Genomic DNA, 23,991 nt, shown 5'->3' on the forward strand with positions numbered 1-23,991 from the left:
CACGACTTCACAACTAACGCCACCAAAAATAAATAAATAATAATGCTGGTTCAGGCCTAGTTCGTGAGAGCAATGAGGAAGCAGAAGGCAGCATTTAAAGAAGAGTTTTAACCTTGATTTTCTGCCGTTTGGATACCATCACCAACCTTACCACCTAGCGTTTTCTCCTTACCTGCTCTGTGATGAACTTATTGATATCCTGGTTCTCCGGCAGAAACTCTTTCCAACTCAGTCCACCTTCTCTCCATAATGTCCCTGCCTTTTTGTGGCTCTACAGAGAGAGAGAGAGAGAGGGAGAGAGACAATCTTTGCACCATTTTGCACACAACCTCACTGAAAGGACAGCCATTCCCCTGGCTTTGTACCTGGAGGGCTGGAACTGGGAGGCATCTCCAGATGGGATGGTGCTTTGACTGGAACCCTGACAGGAACTGCTTAAGAACTCTGTCATTCATTTAACAACCACCTTGGTCGTCAACGAAAACTCTGACCCCAACAGTGGTCCTAAAGTCAAGGGCTACCTGTCCATCATCCATCAAGAAGGCCCTGCTATCAACTCCCCACCAAGCCACCTGCTCCGAGCTCACAGCTCTTCTCCAGATGTGGAAGGAGAGTGAAAGATTGTATTGGATGTCATTTGGGATCAAGTGAACCAAATGCTGCAAAATACAGAGCATCCTAGAGGTTGATTTATCTAAACGGGCTTCTCCTAGGTCAGGGGTCCGCAAACTTGGCTCCTTTAAGACACGGGGACTTCAACGGTCCCCAAGTCTTAAAGGAACCAAGTTTGCAGACCCCTGTCCTAGGTCACCCAACGACAGGGACCCAATGACGGTGGCTAAGCGAACATGCAACCCACAACGGTCAGTCTTCTCACTCCTTCACAGAGGCCATTAAAGCAGATGGTTGCTTGCAGGAGAACATACCATTCCTTTGCAAAGTAGGCCCAGGATTTCCACTAATAGAGTTGTGGCCTTGCCAATAGGGACTAGGGGCTTAGCGATCTCCCTGAAAAAAAAGGGGAAAGAAAGTCATAAAGTTAAAGATGAATGGAAAATGATGGATAAAAGACTGCACATTTAAATATGTTTATGAGACACAAAAATAAAATACTTTTTTGGAGAAAAAAAAACAGAACAGGAAGCAAGGAGTAGAAAACACAGGAGTGTTTATGGGGATTCTCAAGGATCCAGGTCATGATTGTCCCAAACAGGGGTAAAATGCTCTTGGTTCGGACTGAATTGCCCGATTTGGTAGTGATGGTGGCGGGTGGTTCAAAGAACCGGTAGCAAAAATCCCTGCCCACCCACCCCCATGCCCAGCTCTGAGCTGCATGATCAGGTGTTTTGTTTTTTTTTACTTTTAAAAGCATTTTTTCTTCGGCCGAAAAAATGCTTTTAAAAGTTAAAAAAAAAAGCCTCTGATGATCGCACGGCTCAGCTGGGATCATCAGAGCCTTTTAAAAGCATTTTTTCTACAACCTCTTCGGCCAAAGCAGTTGTAGAAAAAATGCTTTTAAAAGGCTCTGGCGATCCCAGCTGAGTTGCCTGATCATCAGAGGCTTTTTTTCTTTTAAAGGCAAAAAAAAATAATGCTTCAGAGTCTTTTAAAAGCATGTTTTTACCACCTCTTCAACGGAAGAGGTTGTAGAAAAAAATTCTTTTAAAAGTTAAAAAAAAAGTTGGCCACACCCATCTAGTCACGTTACCCCCTCCAGCAAGCCACGCCCACAGAACCGGTAGTAACAAATTTTACATTTCACCACTGGTCCCAAAGGTACTTTTCCAAAAAGCAACTGGGACTTCTTAACTTGTTTTTTTTTTTTAAAAAAAGGTTTCGCTTCTTATCCAAGAAATGTCTTCAGTTCCAACTTAAGAATTGTCCGCCATTCAGTTAGAACTGAAGAAGCTTCTTGGATGAGAAGCGAAACCTTTTTTAAAAACAACCACCACCACCACCACCAAAGAAATCCAGTTGCCTTTTGGAAAAAAAAAACACCTTGAGGGCAAAATGCAGGGCTGTCGCTCAGCTTACCTGAAAAGCTCTTCCATGGGAATCCCGCCTTCTCTCAAAATGGGAGTGATAATCTCTGCCAGGTACAGCCATATATGGGGTATATCAATCTCCATGTCTTCCCCGATCTCCAGGATCTCTTGCAGCCTGGAAGTCGAAAGCCAGGCGTGAGGATCCTGCCAGCTCTAGGATTCCTGGCGGCGTGTCGTCCTCCTCCTTCCCAACCCTTCCCCAGCGCTTCCTGGCGAGAGGCAGCCAACCCCCCCACAACTTACCCTTTGTAGTACTGCTCCTTGGAGAGGTGGCTTGCCTTGACCAAGTGGTACAGCAGCAGCCCCATGTGCTCGCGAGCGATGGTGCTTCGCTCTAATGTCGACTCGATGCCATTCCGGACAAAGATGTAGAGCTGAGTGGGGCAGCCCAGTTCCTGTACACACTGTAGAGCTTCCTGGAAAGAGAAAGGAAGGAGGGGAGGGGGCTTCAGACCCTGCTAAAGATCGCACCAGCAGACCAAGGTCTGGCCACAATAACAGAGTTGGAAGAGACCTTGGAGGTCTTCTAAGTCCTGTTTCCTCCTCTAGCAGGAGAACATTTGTACCATTTCCAGACAAGAAGCTATCCAATCTCTTCTTGAAAACCTCCAGTGTTGGGAGCAGCCACAACCTCTGGCTGGCCCCAGAGTAGGGGGGAATGGAGATTTTGCAATATCCTTCCCCCAGGAATGGGGACAGAATGGTAGTATCCTTCCCCTGGAGTGGGAGGGAATGGGGATTTTGCAATATCCTTCCCCCAGGAATGGGGACAGAATGGTAGTATCCTTCCCCTGGAGTAGGGGGGAATGGAGATTTTGCAATATCCTTCCCCCAGGAATGGGGACAGAATGGTAGTATCCTTCCCCTGGAGTGGGAGGGAATGGGGATTTTGCAATATCCTTCCCCTGCCACGCCCACAGTAAAAAAAAATTGGATTTCACCACTGCTTAAATCAAATGGCCTATTTTTCTATTTAAGCCACAGGAAAATTTTGAATTAATAAATTCCCCCAAGGGTGGCCGTTGCCACCCTTGGGGGACAAAATACAATATTTTCAAACAGGTAGAGGTTTTCATTTGCTTGCTTCATTCGCTCCTTGTTCCAGAGTCAGAAGCAAAGAAGCAAATCCTGAGATGGTTTAGCTGGCGGTTTGCACAGAATTTACACTGTGCCTTATGTGCAACCAGAATCTGAAAATAACATTTAAGACAGCACAGTACTTGAGCAAAATGATTTGGTTGAGATCGGCATATGTGGGACTGCTTGGGGTAGATTGCAGAGGTTGACACCGAAATACAATTTTATCCTATTATATCTTAAATTATTGTATTTGATTCCAATTTCATTTTAGACTGTATTTGATTCCAATTTCATTTGAAATTATTTTTTTTAATTCCAATTCCATTTGAAATTGCATTTTATCCAATTCCATTTGAAATTGTTTTTATCAAATTTTAGTAATAATTTGTTTCTGGAACTCTGCACTTTGATATGGCCCAAGCGCTAATCAATAAATAAAGATTGAGACTGTGGTTTTACACTGATGGGAAAATCTGAAATCAGAGTAAAATAATAATAATAATAATAATAATAAAAAAAAAAATCATCTGCTGATGATCCCAAATGCAGACTCTGCAAAGAAGCAGATGAAACCATTGATCACATACTGAGCTGTTGTAAGACAATAGCTCAGACCGACTACAAACAACGTCACAACACAGTTGCTCAGATGGTCCACTGGAACTTGTGTCACAACTACCATCTGGCTGTAGCAAAGAACTGGTGGGATCATAAGCCTGAAAAAGTGATTGAAAATGAGCATGCAAAACTACTGTGGGATTTCCGAATACAGACTGATAAAGTTCTGGAACACAATACCCCGGATATCACGATTGTGGAAAAGAAAAAAGTGTGGATAGTCGACATTGCTATACCTGGTGACAGCAGAATCAATGAGAAACAACTTGAAAAAGTCACCAGATATCAAGATTTGAGAATCGAATTGCAGAGACTCTGGCATAAACCAGTGTAGGTGATTCCAGTGGTACTTGGCACACTGGGAGCTGTGCCTAAAGACCTAGGCAAGCACTTAAAAGCAATTGGCGCTGACAAGATCACCATTGGTCAGCTGCAGAAGGCCACCTTACTGGGATCTGCTTGCATAATACATCACGCAGTCCTAAACGCTTGGGAAGTGTTCGACTAATGATCCGTGATACCAAATCCAGCAGTTATCTCGTTTGCTTTGTATAGTGTCATTTTGTGTAAATAATAATAATAACAATAACAACAACAACAACCACCACCACATTCCAAGCAGCCTCTGAATTTCCTCTGCCAGACCTAGCAGGAAAAGTACGTCCTAGCCTGGTGCCGGCACATCATTCATCCAAGATCCTGTGCTCCCCCATGTCCCAAAATATCAGAGCTTCTGAATCGCTCCTCCCACTGCCAAAGTCTACTTTGGGCCAGGCAAATGCAACTATGGTCCCATTTTATGGGCCTTCTTCCTATCACAGGCCAGAACAAACCTTCATATCATTGATGTGTAGGTATTCCTCAGTGATGGCCTTGGCTTTCTTCTCCAGCTCTTCCTCGGATAAGGCAGGTTTGGCGGGCGGTTCGGGAGCCACTGGCTCACGCTTCACTGCAGGGAGAGTGAGATGCATGTGAGAAAAGCAGAGAAAAGGAAAGAAATATTTCACGTTGGAAATTTCACGTAGGATTTACGTCGTAATACAGAAGATTCCGTAGGATTCTGTAGAGCATGGGCCCTCAAACTACGGCCCGCGCGGCCCGCTGAAGCCATTAATCCGGCCTGCGCAGGACCACAAGGTTGTCCCGCCCGTAACTCCCCACCCACCCTTCAGTAGAGCGCAAGACTTGCCTTCGGGAGCCCTGCGGGCTGGAACTGAAAAGTAAGCCCAACAATTTTGGCCTGCAGAATGCTGCTGGAGAGGTGGTCGTGAAAGGAAGCCAAAAAACGGGCGAAAACGGCCTGATTTTGGCCAAAAAAATGAGCCAGTTTTGCCTGGTTTTAACCTGCAGAACGCTTCTGGAGCGGGGTGGGGGGATGAAAGGAGGCCAAACAACAGGCGAAAAATGCCCATTTTTCACCTCCCCTGCCTCCAGAAGACAGAGAGAGATATAAAGAGAGAGAGGGAGGGAGGGAGGGAGGGAGAGACAGAAAGAGCGAGAGAGAGAGAAAGAGAAAGAGAGAAAAAGAGAGGGAGAGAAAGACAGAAAGACCGAGAGAAAGAGAGAGGGGGAGAGAGAAAGAAAGAGAAAGAGACAGAAAGAGAGAGGGAGAGAGAGAAAGAGAGAGAGAGAGAGAGAAAGAGACAGAGGGAGATTTCTCAAGCTCCTTGGAGCTGAGAAGAATTGCTGCAAAATTGAGTTACCTGAAGTGGACCACTAGAGTCTTAAACAACTGAAAAAACGATCTAGTAAAGAGAAAAGGCAACCAGGAGAGCAGCGTGCAAATAAAACATCCCCAGAAGCAAAACAAAGTAAAGTTTAATTTGTGTGCATTGTTCAATGGACCGTTAAATTGGCCACGCCCACTTAGTCACATGACCTAGCCATGCCCCACCCAGCTGATCCGCCCCCCCCCAACAGTCTGAGGGACCGTGAATTGGCCCTCTGTTTAAAAAGTTTGAGAACCCCTGTTGTAGAGCCTTGGTGGCGCAGTGGTTCGATTGCAGCATTGCAGGCTAGTTCTGCCGACTGCCAGCAGTTCGATCCTGATCGGTTCAAGGTTGCCCCAGCCTTCCATCCTTCCGAGGTTGATACATTAAAAACTCAAGATTGTTGGGAGCAATATGCTGACCCAGTAAAACCGCTTAGCGAGGGCTGTGAAGCGGTATATAAAGTCTAAGTGCTACTGCTACTATCAAGGTGAGTACAAAGACAAAACCAGAGTTTTTCTTTTGGGTTTCATGGATAATGACTTTGAAAGAAAATTTGGGACGTCAACATATATGCACGCAAATGGAAGGACGCTTTGATTCCCACAATGGACAACCGACTGCAAAAGTTGATGGAGCTAGCAGAGATGGCTAAATGACTGCTTTGATTAACAAAAACGATTAATTTGGAAACCGCTTTTGGATTTTGTGCTGGGGGAGGGAGGGAATGAAACTTTTAATTTCAGGTTTTGCTGATTAGATAGGTTTGTTATTACGTTGTTCTTGTTGTTGGGTTTGGTGGGCGTGGCAGGGGAAGGATACTGCAAAATCCCCATTCCCACCCTATTCTGGGGCCAGCCAGAGATGGCATTTGCCGGTTCTCCGAACTACTCCAAATTTCTGCTGCCAGTTCTGCGAACTACTCCAAATTTCCGCTACCGGTTCTCCAGAACCTGTCAGAACCTGCTGGATTTCACTCCTGCCCTCCACATCGACCTACACTTTTTTCCTCTTTCCATTTCCCTCCCTGGTTTTCCTATTATTTCCTTTTATATTTCTGTATCTTATGTATTTTGATAAACCAAAAAAATGTTGAAATGGAAAAAGGAAAACAAGAGAAAGAGAAGTCAAGAGCTCCTTCTGGCCTGGAATTGGGGTGGGAGGAAGGGAAGGAGGGAGGGAGATACACCTTGCTTCAGGTTCTTGTTTGCACACACACACCCCCACCACTCACCAGGTTCTCTGCTTCGGTCCCGCTCTTCCGTCATGCTAGCCACTTTGCGCACCGTTTCAAGGACTCCTTGTCGTTCACGCTCCCGGCTCCGGTCGTCCATTTCTTTGCTGAAGCTGCGCTTGGTGACCGGGGTTCGGTTTCTCTCCGCCCGCTCTACCCTCTCGCTTCGCTCCACGCGGTCACCTCGCTCCGCCCGCTCTACCCTCTCGCTTCGCTCCACGCGGTCACCTCGCTCCGCCCGCTCTACCCTCTCGCTTCGCTCGCTGCCTTTTTCGGAGCGGTCGCGGCTGCTGCTGCTTCTGCAAATAGAGAGCCCAAAAGTCCCTCTCTTAGGCTAAGGGCACCCTTTCCAGCACTTTGTGGAAGAACCCAAAAATCTCTCCAACGGAGGGGAAGGTTGCCCTCATAAGGATCGCCCATCGTTTAATGCCCCCGTTGCATGAAGTGGTACAAAGGAAGGGGTAAGAGTTAAATAAAACTCCAAGGCAATCTCAAACCCGGAAGAGAGATATCATCACCTCCCAAGTATCTAAAAAGGTTAAATCGTTGACTAACTGGACCAAAGTTTATTAAATTGAGGTGTTTCATTACTCATCCAAGTAACTTCTTCAGTCAAAATGAAAATGTTTAGTTAGGCAGAGGGTCACTGGACCAACTCTTGCCATATTGACTGCAAAATGAAATGCAGTATGTAAATGAAGACTCCATCAGCCATGCCAAAAGGTTAAATCACGGCAAATGGAACGATGTTTATTAAACTGAGACATTTTGTTATTCGTCCAAGTACAGTAGTGGCCAAAATTGTAAAAACCTTTTGGGGAAAGCGTATTTTCTAAAACTACATGGTAACTTTTTTTGCCGGAAAACAATGTTGATAAGCTTCGTCTTCTTGCATTTATTTTTGTATCGGTGTCTTCTGAACGTTTCCCAAGAAAGGCCTTTGGCAGTTTGCCTAATTGGACCAAGGCTGGTGATAGGACTGAGGAATTTGTGTTGGGAGGAATTTGCTTTAATTTAGTTGAGCTACGCTGGGAATGAAGCAATTCTCAACTGTTCGAATAAAATTTGTTTGTTTTTACACTGACTGAGTTTCCTGCTATCTACTGGGGCCTGGGTCACAACAAGGAAATTCTTACAACAGAAGCGTAAAGAAGCCACACGTTGCTCCCATGTAACACCTCTCCTGCGCAGTCTGCACTGGCTACCTGTGGTCTTTCGGGTGCACTTCAAGGTGTTGGTGACTACCTTTAAAGCGCTCCATGGCTTAGGGCCAGGGTACTTACGGGACCGCCTGCTGTTACCGAATGCCTCCCACCGACCTGTATGCTCGCACAGAGAGGGACTCCTTAGGGTGCCGTCCGCCAAGCAATGTCGGCTGGCGGCCCCCAGGGGGAGGGCCTTCTCTGTGGGGGCTCCCACCCTTTGGAACGAACTTCCCCCTGGACTTTGGCAACTGCTGGACCTTCGGGCTTTCCGCCGAGAGCTGAAGACCTATTTGTTTGTTCGTGCAGGACTGGCATAGGATTTTAATAGGATTTTTAATTAGTTTTAATGTTTTAACATTTTAAAATTTGGGGTTTTATTCTAAATGTTTTAATTTGGCCATTTGTATAATAAGTTTTTTAATTATGGTTTTATGTGTATATTGTTGTTGTTTCTTATTATGGCTGTAAACCGCCCTGAGTCCTTCGGGAGAAGGGCGGTATAAAAATTTAATTAATAATAATAATAATAATAATAATAATAATAATAATAATAATAATAATAATAATAATAATAATAATAATAATAATAATAATAATAATAATCCCACCAACCTTTGAACCACACGCCGAACATCTTGGCTCTCTGCAGGAGCTGACTGTTGTAAGGCTGAGAAACGATTCAAAGTACTTGTGGCCGGGCGATTGGCGTCAGGAGGAGCTGGAAAGAAAACGGCGGGTGAGACGAGTTCAGAATTCCATGGCATCCCCCATTTCGCAACACTCCTGCTAAAATGATTGCCACCTTACCTGGTTCAGCAGGTTTGGCACCCGAACCACCACTGCTACCTTTCCCCCAGCTTAGTCGTCCACCAGGTGCAAAGAGCTGACTATTAGTGTCAATTGAACTAGGCTGTAAAAAGGAGCAAGACAAGACACAGTTCAATTGCTTACTATTTAGTATGCGTGCTTTTCTGCTGTCTTAAAATGCGCCACCTCCATCTCACGGGCAAACACGTAACAACTTCAACAAATATCTAAAACATTACAAGAAGTCCATCAAATATGTTGCAAGGAAATCGTTACTTATGGCAATTCGAAGTACTCCTCAATGCCCTCATTCATCCCAGGTGAAGTCCCAAAGGTGCTTTCTCAAGAGGCAACTAGATTTTCTTGTTTTTCTTTGCGGACTTCCACGAAGCTTCTTCTTCGGCTTTGACCGGATGATGGGGAATGGAAGCATTTATATTCCTTGCAGGCAGCTGGTCATTTGCATCCTTTTAGAGAGCTGTTGAGGTCACTTGGAGGTTTATCTGTGTCCTCAGGGTCACCCGAATAGTGCAAATGGGTGCTTTCTGCTTAATTAAGGCTCCATATCCATTTGCACTACCCAGGTTATCCTGAAGATAAACCTCCAGGTGGCCTCAACGACTCTCTAAAAGGATGTAAATGGCCAGCTATCTGTAAGGAATATGAATTCTTCCATTCCCCACTATCCGGTCAGATCTGAAGAAGCTTCTTGGACGAGAAGTGAAATGTCTTCAAAGAAAAACCCGAACATCTTGAAAAAGCACCTTTGGGACAACCATGACCTGGATGGCTGAGAATCTCCATAGACATCTCAAGGGAAGGTCTTATTTACTTAACTATTTCCTTAACACATTTATGCAGTTTTATGTTTATAAAAAGGGGCCTCTGGTGGCTCAACAGACCAATTCTGTCTGTTATTAACACAGCTGCTTGCAATTACTGCAAGTTCAATCCCCACCAGGCCCAAGATTGACTCAGCCTTCCATCCTTTATAAGGTAGGTAAAATGAGGACCCAGATTGTTGGGGGCAATAAAAGTTGACTTTGTATATAATATACAAATGGATGAAGACTATTGCTTAACACAGTGTAAGCCGCCCTGAGTCTTCGGAGAAGGGCGGAATATAAATTCAAATTAAAAAAAAACACATTATTATAACATAATGTGCAACAAATTTTGAGCCTTGACCCTTTAAAAATAAAAACCAGAGCATGTTAACTAAGGACGATCAAAAATCAGGATGTACAGATATGTGTGTGCCGCCTTCTTGCAAATGACTAGTCCTGCTTTCTGTTTCTAGAATATTTGTCAGATCTCACTTTCCACGTTCATAAAAATAAAATAATACAAACTTATTAACAGAATTCGTCTGGAGGAGATGCAAAGTAAGTTTAAGACGACTTGGGTCCGTCCTCCCCGCCCTTTCCCAAATCCCAGGAAAAAAGCAAGGCTGTTCAGTATTATGTTGGTTAGCATAATAACAACCACATTCAAAGGCCATAAAAAAGCAATCTAGATTTTTGGTGACCTAGGCAATCTCACTACAGGCTGATTTTTGAGACTTTTACTTTCCGTCTTCTAGAAAAAGAACACACACACCCCTCCAATTTTACTAGTACCCAAAACCTGTTAACCAACTTACCTTAGTGATCTTGGTTAACCTGCTGGGGTCAAGAGGCCGGTTACCCTTGCTGATGGGAACGGTGTTCCAACCGTCGTCTGATACTAAGTTTCCTCGTCCCCCTGCAGAGATAAGACAAGTCAATAATTCTGGACTTTGGGGAAAGCTAGATGTCAGGGTTCCATGAGCCTTGAGCCAAGTTTCAAAAGAAATCCAGTTCTTTATTAGGAGCAACATGTTCGCCCAGCACATATCCAAGTGGAGTCAGCTCTGCCCCACATAATTCACGGCCCCACTATGACCCTGTTTCCCCCTTCCTCCCAGGGTGTGTCATAAATCACATTCTCCAACCGGAGCACTTTCTCAGGCTGTAGAAGAAAATACGCCTCTCCGGCTGCCTCTGGTAACCTGGGATACAATCTGGAGTAAAGTATGCATGGAATGTGCTTGTGGTCATGGCAGCTCAGCTGTTCCATCAATTCCCCCCTCCCTCCTGCTTATAGCAACTCAAGAACTGGCCTGGAATGTTTTACGAGTTGACACTAGAACTCTATTTCCACTGGAGCCAAGAATTTGCTACTTTTGGAGTACAGGTGGGTCCTCGACTTATGACCACCACTGAGCCCGAAATGTCCGTTGCTAAGCAAGAACGGTGAATCTTGTCCAATTTTACACCCTTTCTTGCCACGGTTTGTTAAGTGAATCGCTGCAGTTGTTCAGTTTAGCAGCACTTAAATAAATGTGAAATAAAACTTAAAATTCCTCACTGATTTTTCTCGTCAGGAAGTCGCAAAAGGGGATCACATGACCCCAGGGACATCGTAACCGTCATAAATGCGAGTCAGTTGCCGAGTGTCTGAAATTTTGATCACGTGACCATGAGGGATGTGGCAACGATAGTGTGAAAAACGGTCATTAGCTGCTTTTTTTCCCCAGTTGTAACATCTGTCACTAAACGAATGGTTGTAAGTCGAGGACTACCTGTAATTGGAACTCTTGTGATCGGAAAACATTTCCGATCACAAGCGTTCACATAGAATTTGATTCACATGGAAACAGTGTCTATTTCTCTTGGGTTCCGCCTCACCTGCAGACGATGGAGGCCCTCTCCTCTTATCCTGCTTGGACATCAGCTGTTGCACTTTAATGTGCTCCCGGTGCTCCTCCATCTCGGCTTCCTTGTGAATCTGATCAATGGTCTTAGGACCCTGATCGCCTCTCCTTGGGACCCAACTGTTCTGCAAAAGGCATAAGGAAAAGCAGGGAGAGGCATTACCGCGTGCAGATGGCTCGGCTGCTGGAAACCGACGATGGCGGACCAGGGATGAGAGATACGAGCGATGGACAACACAGCTCCTGGCCATATTTCTAGGTTGGTCTTCCCTTCTGCTATCGATTGTACTTCAATTCTTTAAAATGAGGGTGTCCCAACTTGGCAATTTTAAGACTTGTGGACTTCAGTTCCCAGAATTCCCCAGCCAGCACTGAAAGGACAATTTCCAACTAGGCCTGTTTGGGTAAAGGTGGCTTAGGACAGACTTTCCTAGTTAGATGTCTTCGTCTCGACCCCACTTCTTTGCCCCAAAGAATCTTGACCCAAGAGTGGTCAAATTGGTGCCTGCTGCCACCACTTCTTGATCTTCCCCACTTTTTATATGTGTACTAGATCAGGGGTCGCCAAACTTGGTAACTTGGAAGACTTGTGCATTTCAAACGCCCAGAATTCTTCAGCCAGCCATGCTATGCTAGCTGGAGAATTCTGGGAGTTGAAGTTCACTTTATGAAAGTTAAGAAAGTTGGCAAGGTTGAGACACAGTGGTATCAGCGATATATAATATAATATAATATAATATAATATAATATAATATAATGTAATGTAATGTAATGTAATGTAATGTAATGTAATGTAATGTAATGTAATGTAATGTAATATAATAATATAATATAACATAATATAATATAGCATAATAATAACATAACATAACATAATAACAGAGGTGGAAGGGACCTTGGAGGTCTTCTAGTCCAATCCCCTGCTTAGGCAGGAAACCCTACACCATTTCAAACAAATGATTAAGCCAACATCTTCTTAAAAATTTCCAGTGCTGGAGCATTCACAACTTCTGCAGGCAAGTCGTTCCACTGATTAATTGTTCTAACTGTCAGGAAATTTCTCCTGAGTTCTAAATTGCTTCTCTCCTTGATTAGTTTCCACCCATTGCTTCTTGTTCTACCCTCAGGTGCCTTGGAGAATAGCTTGACTCCCTCTTCTTTGTGGCAACCGCTGAGATATTGGAACACTGCTATCATGTCTCCCCTACTCCTTCTTTTCAATCAGACTAGACATACCCAGTTCCTATAACCGTTCTTTATATGTTTTAGCCTCCAGTCCCCTAATCATCTTTGTTGCTCTTCTCTGCACTCTTTCTAGAGTCTCCACATTTTTTTTACATCGTGGCGACCAAAACTGTATTCCAAGCGTGGCCTTACCCAGGCCTTATAAAGCGGTATTAACACTTCACGTGATCTTGATTCTATCCCTCTGTTTATGCAGCCCAGAACTGTGCTGGCTTTTTTGGCGGCAATACTGATAGTAATAATAGAAATAGTGGTGATTTAAACTCGAAATGAATAGGAAAGCAGGAGAGAAGGTATTAACCTCTACCATTAATAACTCCGCTCTAGCACTGATGATGTTACTAGTTTGGTTAATGAAATGCCTGCAAGAAAACAACCAAGCTCAGAGGGCACCAAGGACCCGCAATTCCACACAGCTGGCCTTGGGAGGTAGAGGCTTCTACTTTATTTACCCAGCTGGCCTGTCCCAGAAAAAGGGGAAGGGGATTGTCATCTAGCCCAGGGACCAAAACCGAGCTGCTACCTGCACCTTACCCGCCTGAGGTCAATCACATCCTGCAGCATGAACCGGATCCGCGAGGACGTTTTCTTCTCCTTAATTATTTTCTCCATCTGGTTGAAGTACTGGTCCATTCGAGGCTGAAGAGCAAGAAATGAAAGTTGGTTTATTTACTCGGCGTACGAAAGAAGAAATGAAGTGAGACGACACGATCGAAACAGGACAGGTTGTTCTCAGGTTACAAGTGGTTCCTTTAGTGACCGTTCCAACTTAAAACGGCACTGGAAAAAAAAAGTGACCGATGACCGTATTTCACAGTTACGACCGTTTGCAGCATCTCCATGGCCACGTGATCAAAAGTCAGCTGCTTGGCAACTGGCTCATATTTATGACGGTTGCAGTGTCTGTCCCGGGGTCACGTGATCCCTTTTTGCGACCTTCTGGCAAGCAAAGTCAATGAGGAGCCAGATTCCCTTAACAACCGGGTTACTAGCTTAGCAACGAGAGGGATTCACTCACCAACGGTGGCAAGGTAGGTTATAAAACTGGGCAAAACTCATTTAACGAATGTCTCTGTGCCACCAGGGGTCTAAAAGTGATGATTTTGAAGCCAGAATTTGAAAGGTGAAATGAAGGAGATTGACAGAAGCCCTTCTAATTACATTCAAAGGGAAGTCTGCAAACCGAGCTAGATTTCCGCTGTCTTCCTGGCCACAGCCATTAAGCTTCCTTGGCTGATTCTCAAACCTGAAAATTAACCATGGGCATTGTACGTGCTATAACAGGGATGGGCAACTATGAAGTCACGCAGTGGCACCATGGTTAGAATTCAGTATTGCAGGCTGACTGTTCTGACCTGGGCTTCCTAAGCAGACTCCTTGTCCCGACAGTTTTTATTAAGTTACTGTGAATTCCACTCATTCACATCCAGCAGTCTTTCAAGGGAGAATTTACAGTCACAGACCTTATCTGGCTTGAAAAGCTGCCAGGCTGATATCTTCAAAACTTGGCAAGAATTCTCTGAGAGTCACGGAACAATTAAGCAAACTAATTGTCTCCTGCAAACTCCACTCCCCTTTCGCTCCTCTTTATTCCCTATGGGAGGGGCCATTCATCAGCCACCTGTGGCCTTATTCCCAAGTCAACTCTTGTTCTTTAGCTGTTCCCTTCATCTGGCAATTCTGTGCATGTGCACCCTGGGAACAGGCTCCAGTTGTTCGTCTGCCTCACTGATTTCTGACTCCGAAGGCAGCTGATACCTGTCATACGGCCCTGGCCCCATCTCTGCCTCCAACGCAGAGCCCTCTTCAGACCCTTCCCCAGATTCCAGGACTGGCCCATGTTCCTCCCCAACCTCCTCACTGTCCGAATCTGCTGGCAGGTCATAACCCTGACTCTGCCCACTGCCAGCAGCTCAATCTTGACCGGCTCAAGGTTGACTCTGCCTTCCATCCTTCCAAGGTCGGTAAAATTAGCACCCAGATTGTTGGCAGGCAAATATGCTAATCATGTAGGACAGGGCTGTAAAGCTCTGTGAAGTGGTATATAAGTCTACATGCTATTGCTATGGCAACTTTACAGCCTGAGGACTTGAGGTTGAAGTCTGTAAAGTTGCCATAGTTGCCCATCTTTATGCTACAATGTGCCCTCGGCACACTACCTGAAGTATGCCCCATCGGTGCTTTTCTTCTAAGAGGCAACTGGACTTTCTGGTTTTTTTTCTTTGAAGAAGTTTTGCTTCTCACCCAAGAAGCTTCTTCAGCTCTGACTGGATGGTGGGGAATGGAAAGATTTATACTCCTTGCCGACAGCTGGTCATTTGCATTCTTTTTTAGGGAGTCCTTGAGGACATTTGGGAGGTTCATCTGTGTCATCGGGTCACCTGAGTAGTGCAAATGGGTGTGGTGCCTTAAGTTAAGCAGAAAGCACAGCTCCACATCCATTTATTTATTTATTTAATCGTATTTATATACCGCCCTATCTCCCAAGGGACTCAGGGCGAGTATTTACACTACTCGGATGACCCTGAGGACACAGACAAACCCGCAAGTGACCTCAACGGCTCTCTAAAAGGATGCAAATGACCAGCTATCGGCAAAGGAGTATAAACCTTTCCGTTCTCCACCATCCAGTCAGAGCTGAAGAAGCTTCTTCAGCTCTGACTGGATGGTGGGGAATGGAAAGATTTATACTCCTTGCCGACAGCTGGTCATTTGCATTCTTTTTTAGGGAGTCCTTGAGGACATTTGGGAGGTTCATCTGTGTCATCGGGTCACCTGAGTAGTGCAAATGGGTGTGGTGCCTTAAGTTAAGCAGAAAGCACAGCTCCACACCCATTTACACTACTCGGATGACCCTGAGGACACAGACAAACCCGCAAGTGACCTCAACGGCTCTCTAAAAGGATGCAAATGACCAGCTATCGGCAAAGGAGTATAAACCTTTCCGTTCTCCACCATCCAGTCAGAGCTGAAGAAGCTTCTTGGATGAGAAGTGAAACGTCTTCAAAGAAAAAACAGGAATTTCTAGTTGCCTTTTGAAAAAAAGCACCTTTGGGACAACAATGGCCTGGATGACTGAGAATCTCTATAGCTACCTAAGACGTTTGTCCAACGCAAGGGGCATCTAATGCTCCTTGAAAGATAGAGAACTGCTTTCTCCCTTCTCCAGCAAGGAGTGAACTACCTTGGCCTTCTCAAAGTCCAGGTCTTTGCCGATGGTCGTGAGCAACCGACACAGACACTCCAGGGATTCCTCGTCGTGGTTCTTCAGCAGCTTCACCACGCAGTCGTGCATGATGGCCTCCGTCAGCATCTTCAGCTTGAAGAGTTCCCCAATGAACTTGATGTTGCCAAGAGAGCGCCGGCGGGCTTTGTCCCTCGCATCATCCAGCTCCTCTTTATTCCCTATGGGAGGGGCCATTCATCAGCCACCTGTGGCCTTATTCCAAGTCAACCCTTGTTCTTTAGCTGTTCCCTTCATCTGGCAATTCTGTGCATGTGCACACTGGGAACAGGCTCCAGCTGTTCGTCTGCCTCACTGATGTCTGACTCCGAAGGCAGCTGATACCTGTCATACGGCCCTGGCCCCATCTCTGCCTCCAACGCAGAGCCCTCTTCAGACCCTTCCCCAGATTCCAGGACTGGCCCATGTTCCTCCCCAACCTCCTCACTGTCCGAATCTGCTGCCAGCTCTGCTGGCAGGTCATAACCCTGACTCTGCCCACTGCCAGCAGCTCGATCTTGACCGGCTCAAGGTTGACTCCGCCTTCCATCCTTCCAAGGTCGGTAAAATTAGCACCCAGATTGTTGGCAGGCAAATATGCTAATCATGTAGGACAGGGCTGTAAAGCTCTGTGAAGTGGTATATAAGTCTACATGCTATTGCTATGGCAACTTTACAGCCTGAGGACTTGAGGTTGAAGTCTGTAAAGTTGCCATAGTTGCCCATCTTTATGCTACAATGTGCCCTCGGCACACTACCTGAAGTGTGCCCCATAGGTGCTTTTCTTCAAAGAGGCAACTGGACTTTCTGGTTTTTTTCTTTGAAGAAGTTTTGCTTCTCACCCAAGCAGCTTCTTCAGCTCTGATTGGATGGTGGGGAATGGAAAGATTTATACTCCTTGCCGACAGCTGGTCATTTGCATTCTTTTTTAGGGAGTCCTTGAGGACATTTGGGAGGTTCATCTGTGTCATCGGGTCACCTGAGTAGTGCAAATGGGTGTGGTGCCTTAAGTTAAGCAGAAAGCACAGCTCCACACCCATTTACACTACTCGGGTGACCCTGAGGACACAGACAAACCCGCAAGTGACCTCAACGGCTCTCTAAAAGGATGCAAATGACCAGCTATCGGCAAGGAGTATAAACCTTTCCGTTCTACACCATCCAGTCAGAGCTGAAGAAGCTTCTTTGATGAGAAGTGAAACGTCTTCAAAGAAAAAACAGGAATTTCTAGTTGCCTTTTGACCTGGATGACTGAGAATCTCTATAGCTACCTAAGACGTTTGTCCAACGCAAGGGGCATCTAATGCTCCTTGAAAGATAGAGAACTGCTTTCTCCCTTCTCCAGCAAGGAGTGAACTACCTTGGCCTTCTCAAAGTCCAGGTCTTTGCCGATGGTCGTGAGCAACCGACACAGACACTCCAGGGATTCCTCGTCGTGGTTCTTCAGCAGCTTCACCACGCAGTCGTGCATGATGGCCTCCGTCAGCATCTTCAGCTTGAAGAGTTCCCCAATGAACTTGATGTTGCCAAGAGAGCGCCGGCGGGCTTTGTCCCTCGCATCATCCAGCTCCTCTTTTAGGCGCGTTTTCTCTTCAGGCTGCCGAACAAACAAGAGAGTTATGAGTTGACTGTGGATAAAATGACTTTTTAAACTTCTTGTCTTAAAACAATTCATTTCAGCTGTTTTTAGAGAAGTTGTGAAGGGTTATGTTGTGCCTCACTCGCCCCCCCTCCCCCCCGCTGCAGCCAGGCCCCTCTCGTCTCCTGCCGGACGCTGATAGTGCAGAAGAATGTCCTGGCATGCCTCCAGCCCCCAGTCCTGGCACCATGCCCAGACAGACCGAGCAAGATGAATGGCCTGACATGCATCATCCCCCAGTCCTGGCACCATGCCCAGACAAACGGAGCAGCTGGGCCCCTCCCCCACAGCATGTGAGCCTGGGGAGTGTGAAGCCAGTCACGAGCTGGAATTGCCGGCAGCTGGAGGCTGGAGGGACCCACGCTTCCAGAGAGTGGAGAGGCGACGGGAGGGGCAGGCCTGGATAAGTGCTGAGTCATGGAGCCACACCCCATGGCCTATATAAAGGATCTGCTTTCTGGCATTCTTTGAGTCAAGCAAAGTCTAATTTGGATTGCTGAAGTCACATCCTGGTCTCCTGCCTGCCCTGAGAACTCTTGACAGAACTTTGGCAAAGCTGCAGGGGCACACTTGATACAGACTTCCCCGACTTGGCCGTCAGAGGAGGAGTGGGACACGACAGATTAATATTTTGTTCATCATCATGTACATTTTGGAATGCAGGCAGTACTCTTATCTCCGACGGCAAACCTCATTTAAGCCGTATTCCCAGCATATACAAGGATACAGGATGAAACAAAGTTTAACCTGAAACATTTGTTGCTTTAATCTTCCTTTCATACATGCATATATGCTAGAAAGCCAATGATGTAAGAACTAACCAATTATTGTGCCTTGGAGAGTCATTAGCCAATAATGAAGTAACACATATTTTAGCTGAGCTATGAAAAGCTGTATAAACTTTTGTGTAATGTTCAATAAAGATTCTTCTTTTGATTCATCATCATCAACCCTCGGATCGTTTCTACAAAGTTGTACATAAAATGAATGAGTTGTGGCCTGATAAGTTGTCCATTTGGGGCAAATCAATTCTCCTTTTTCCAACAGGAGACCTGTTGTTCTGACCTAGGCTCCCTTAAAAAGCAGGAAGCAGAGTCTTGGTCCCGGCAAAACGACTGGGAATTCCTTTCATTCACAGTCAGCAAGGCCTGTCCAGCTTTCCAAAGGAATATTTATCAACACAGACTGTTGTGTCTTGCCCGCCCTCAGAGCAGCCGGGGCCTTCTTGCCTGCTCCCGAACACTGAGGAATGTATGCCTCCCGGTCCCAGTCCTGGTTCCATGCCCAGACAAACTGCAGAAGAAGGAACACCTCCCTGCCCCAGCCCTGACTCCATGCCCAGGCAAACGGAGCAGCTAGACCCCTCCCCCTCCTCCACAGCATGTGAGCCTGAGGAGGGTTTATTACCAACAGCTGATTGGAGTAATCCTCGCATCAGAAGATTGGATAGGCGGAGGCAACAGAAGGAAGGGAGGGGCAGGCCTTAATGAGTGCTGAGTCATGGAGCCACACCCCATGGCCTATATAAAGGATCTACTTTCTGGCAGTCTCTGAGTCAGGCAAAAGTCGAACTTATCTTGCTGAAGTCACTTACTGGTCTCCTGCCTGCTCTGAGGACTTTGCTAGGACTTTGGGCAGAGCTGCAGAGGCAAGCCTGATTCGGATTTCCCTGACCCGGCCGTCAGCGGAGGAGTGGGACACGACACAGACCTTATCTCGCTTGGAAAGCTGCCAGGTTAACTAGTTTCCAAACGCAGTGCAAGGCAAAACTTAGAACAGTCTCTCAGAGTAACGGAACGAATTGTTTCCTGCAAAAGCCCACTCCCCGTTCGCTCCTCTTTTGTTTCCTATGGGAGGGGTCAATTACTGTAGCTTTACTCCCAAGTCGGCCCTGCTTTCTTAGTTGTTATTGTCTTCTGGCAGCTCTGTGCATGGGCACACTGGGAACAGGCTCCAGTTGTTCCTCTGCCCCGCTGCTGTCTAGCTCCCTCTCTGCCTCCGATGCAGACTCTCGTCCAAGCTTTCCCCAGCCCCCAGGACTGGCCCCAGTTCCTCCCCAACCTCCTCACTGTCTGGGACTCTGCTGCCAGCTCTGCTTGCCACCGGCAGGCCACACCTGTGAACGTCAACTCCTAGAGTCAGGATTTCTGCATTAAGCATCTCTAGTGACACATAGCAAGCTCCTAACATACCATCAATACCAACATAACCACACCCCCTACCTCCTCCCAATAGGATGTGTGCCAGGCTTTCAGTCCAAGTCACTTATTTGTCCAATCAAAAGAAGTCCAGGGGCTCCTATCATTCCTTTTTTCCCAATAGAAATCCTTTCTGACATTCCAGAAGGCCCTCAAAAGACTTGGCTATGCCACCAGGCCTGGAATTGCAGCGACCTGGAGATATGCTTAAATGGCTCCATTGTTGAGGTCCCTATTTTTAATCCTCTCTTCGCCTAGGGGCTGCATGTTTGTTTTTTTAATACCATTTATTCCTCAATGTAGATTTTTGTAGATTTTATATTTGCTGTTTCTTTATTTGCAGTTTTTAACTGATTGCTATGTGCCTCCTAGAGTTGCTTTTGGGAGATGGTGAACTAAGCAAATTAGATAATAGATATATAGATGAAATGATAGCTATAAAAATGACAGAAATGATTGATAAGTGACAGATAATGATAAATAGAAATAAGAGATAGATGATAGACAGATGCTAGCTAGCTGATAGATGACTGATAGGTGAATGATACGTGATATAGCTAGATGGATGGATGGATAGACAGAGATAATGGGACGGAGGGAGGGAAAGAAAGAAGAGAAAGAAAGATAAATAGATACCGTGTTTCGCTGTAAATAAGACCGTCTTACATATTTTTGAACCCTGAAATAAGCGCTTGGCCTTATTGCCATGCGCTCAAAAGCCCGATTGGGCTTATTATCAGGGGAGGTCTTATTTTGGGGGAAACAGGATAGATAGATAGATAGATAGATAGATAGATAGATAGATAGATAGATAGATAGATAGACGGACAGACAGACAGATAGACACATGGAAGAAGCCAAAAATGTCAGAATCTTTTAGGCCTTGGAACCCAAGCTCCAGATCCGTATGTTCAAGCTGACTTACAGTAGCCGCTTCATCCATCTCCTTCTGCTTCTTCTCAAAAATCTCATCGTCATCCTTGTCTTTCTCAAACTCTTTCTGGCAGCGGTTCAAGAGTACCTTGCGAAAGTTCACCATGGTGCTAGGTTTATCAGTAGTGGGGACTTTTAGCTAAAGAAAAGACAGTTGAGGATCACCATGAGAAGACAGCCAGATAAGCTCTCGTAATGCCCACTGGTCCAAGCACCATATACAAGAGATTAACAATCTTGTTGCAATCCTATCACAAGATATGGTTTATGCTGAGGTGAAATGCTCCCAGTTTGGATCAGATCGCCTGATCAAGTAGCGATGGCGGCGGATGGTTTGGAGAACCGGTAGCAAAAATCCCTGACCTCCCCCCTACCCCAGCTGAGCAGTGGTGTTGTTTTTTTTTACTTTTAAAAGCATTTTTTCTTCGGCCCAAAACATGCTTTTAAAAGTAAAAAAAAAAAGGCTCAGCTGGGATCGTCAGAGCCTTTTAAAAGCATTTTTTTACACAACCTCTTTGGCCGAAGAGGTTGTAGAAAAAATGATTTTAAAAGGCTCCTCTGATGACCCCAGCTGAGTTGCCTGATCATCACAGGCTTCTTTTTCTTTTAAAGGCAAAAAAAAAAAAGCCTTTTCTTTTCTTTTAAAAGCATTTTTTTTGCCTTTAAAAGAAAAAAAAAAGCTTCTGACGAGCAGGCAACTCAGCTGGAATCATCAGAGGAGCCTTTTAAAAGCATTTTTTCTTCAACCTCTTCGGCTGAAGTTCTGAACAGGCCACTGCCCAGTAGTAGGCCACAGATTTAGGGTTGGGGACCCCTGAACTTCTAGCAACTCGGTTATTGGGGACTTCCAAATTCTGGGAATGGACCTCCCCACTTACCTATTGTTGTGACCTAGGCCAAGTAGTTCTTACCAGACACAATCAGTCCTAAACAAACGTATTTTATTAGAACAGCTGAGAATTAACTTCATTCTCAGCTTAGTCCAAATTAATTCCAAAATAAATCCTTCAGAAAAAGTCCTTTGGCCTTATCACAAACCTTTATCTTCTTTGGCAACCTGCCAAAGGCTTTTCTTAGCAAAGCCCGACTAGAAACAAATGTAGCAACATTGCTTTCCTACAAACAGCCCAAGAGCCTTTGCTGCTCTTTTAAGTCTTATGGGAGGGGACAATCATCTCCTGGCCTTACTCCCGAGTCATCCCTTTTGCTTTAGCTGTTCTTGCCTTCTGGCAGCTCTTTGCATGTGTGCATTAGGAACTGGCTCCCCCTGTTCCTCTGCCTCTCTGCTGTCCGCCTCTGGGAGCTCCGAGTCCGCGCATCGCTCCCAGATGGCCCTAGCCCCATCTCTGCCTCTGACACACAGCCCTCGTCTGGGCCTTCCCCTGACTCCAGGACTGGCCCATTGTCCTCCCCAGCCTTCTCACTGTCTGACTCTGTTGCCAGCACTGCAGGCTGCTGGCGGACCACAATACCTATAGTATCTAAGTCAGGGTTTCCCAACCTTGGCCATTTTAAGATGTGTGGTCTTCAACGCCTAAAATTCCCCAGCCAGCAACAGCTGGCTGGGGAATTCTGGGCCTTGAAGACCACACATCTTAAAATGGCCAAGGGTGGGAAACCCTGATCTAACTGGAGATGCTATGTGTGACAATTGGGCTACAACCACCAGTTTATCAGCATCTCCACACCCTATCCTGGAAGGCACTTCAATCCACTGCACATTAGAAGCAGGGTGGGCGGGGGTGAACACCTGTGAGAATTGGTGATCCTCGATTCCCTGGAGAACTTACCCCCATAAGGCAACGGCACATGTTGGCATAGGCAACAGAGAAGTTTGGCTCAGAGATGGCCTTCTCGAAGATGAGGTCGATGACTCCCTTGAGACGTTCTTCTGTGTCGATGGACAACTCGGTGACCTGCTTCATCAGCTGCTGGAACATCTGCGGTGTCAACTTGTTGAGAATGCTGCGCACACGTCGGAACAGCTCCTGTGGGAAGAGGGGATAACAGTATCGTTTCATTGTCCCAAAGGTGCTTTTTCCAAAAAAAGCAACTGGACTTCTTTCGTTTTTTCCCCCTTTGAAAACGTTTCGCTTCTCCTCCAAGAAGCTTCTTTAGTTCTAACTGACTAGTGGGGAGTAGAAGGACTTATGATCTTTGGAGTCATTAGCTCTCTGAGAGCAGTCACGAGCCATTTGAGGGTTTATTTGTATCCTCAGAGGGTAAACAGCATCAGGTGGCAGCAGTGCCTCAGGTCGAAAGTCCATACAGAGAGTGGTAAGGACAATTGAGAAGAGCATAGGAAGCTAGCTTCCCGTTAATCAGGATGCTGCTTATAAGTGCTATGTGCTTAGAGGTCGAAGCAAAGTCAGAGTACCCCACTTCATGGTCTGTTCTGTTGCTCCCTTCTGGGAGGTTGTTTCATAGCAGGACTACCAGATTCTGTAACCGCTTTGTTCCCTAGGCCATCCGTCCAGTAAACTCGCAAGATTCGTTTATCTCGCCATGTACATGTACACATCCAACTAGACTGTGTTGTTTCTCTGTGTCATATATTAATATTATGTGGCTATATGGATAATTTTGCGGTTTTTTTTTTTAATTTTGCCATGTTTGTCGTGTATATTGAAAAGTGGAAACCCTTTTGAGAGCTGTAGGCAATGCAATTTCATTTTAAGGTATGCCGACTAGTGTACACTCAAAGTGACAATAAAGTTAGTCTAAGTCTAAGGAATGAGATAACCTCATTGTGGAAAACATCACCCGTTTGTTTCACCTGCTCAAACTCAGTGGAAATGGCTCGCTCGGGGATTGCAGAAGGTTCTTGGAAGATGACACCAAAGAGACAGGACCAGGCTGAATTATTTCTATGGAGCCAAAGATGGGGGAGGGGCTCTGCAAGTCAGAATGTTCCTTCTAAAAGTTAATGTAAGTGGGCTGGAAATGGCTTGAATGTTCTTTTTCTGCTTGGGTTTGAGAGAGAAAAGTATTCCTTACCAAGCTCCAAATAGCAAACAGATTCTTTCCACTTTTGAAGACAGCGGACTTTTAAATCTTTTGTCATGAAAAATTACACCAAATAATGTATAGTTGTAGTAGGCTGCTCAACAATGGTGTTAAAGGCCCCACAACTGCCCATTGTGGAAAGAACCATGAGACATGAGAGCACCTGATTGGCTTAGAATGTCGAGTTATAGCCATTTGTTTTGCGACCGTTTGAAGTTACAACAGCACTAAAAAAAAGTGACTTATAACCAGTCCTCGCACTTACAACTGTCCCATCACGGGATCAGAATTTGGGTGCTTGGCAACCAGCGTGTA

The 23,991-nt window shown here is 45.7% G+C and overlaps 1 protein-coding gene across 1 annotated transcript in view; it reads right to left on the minus strand.

Annotated features, from left to right (window-relative positions):
• Window positions 1-23,991, minus strand: part of EIF4G1 (eukaryotic translation initiation factor 4 gamma 1) — a 151,331-nt gene that overhangs the window by 13,442 nt on the left and 113,898 nt on the right. The window contains exons 15-28 of the mRNA XM_058189240.1: window positions 22,461-22,658; window positions 20,663-20,809; window positions 17,261-17,497; window positions 13,212-13,316; window positions 11,407-11,557; window positions 10,341-10,441; window positions 8,699-8,801; window positions 8,504-8,609; window positions 6,687-6,985; window positions 4,577-4,692; window positions 2,289-2,461; window positions 2,035-2,160; window positions 927-1,008; window positions 173-271 (exon numbers count right to left, since the gene is read on the minus strand). Of these exons, the coding sequence (XP_058045223.1) occupies window positions 173-271; window positions 927-1,008; window positions 2,035-2,160; window positions 2,289-2,461; window positions 4,577-4,692; window positions 6,687-6,985; window positions 8,504-8,609; window positions 8,699-8,801; window positions 10,341-10,441; window positions 11,407-11,557; window positions 13,212-13,316; window positions 17,261-17,497; window positions 20,663-20,809; window positions 22,461-22,658 (2,043 nt within the window). The remainder of the gene's footprint in view (window positions 1-172; window positions 272-926; window positions 1,009-2,034; window positions 2,161-2,288; window positions 2,462-4,576; window positions 4,693-6,686; window positions 6,986-8,503; window positions 8,610-8,698; window positions 8,802-10,340; window positions 10,442-11,406; window positions 11,558-13,211; window positions 13,317-17,260; window positions 17,498-20,662; window positions 20,810-22,460; window positions 22,659-23,991) is intronic.

The sequence above is a fragment of the Ahaetulla prasina genome, chromosome 6 (assembly GCF_028640845.1).
Source record: "Ahaetulla prasina isolate Xishuangbanna chromosome 6, ASM2864084v1, whole genome shotgun sequence".
NCBI classification, from domain to species: domain Eukaryota; kingdom Metazoa; phylum Chordata; class Lepidosauria; order Squamata; family Colubridae; genus Ahaetulla; species Ahaetulla prasina.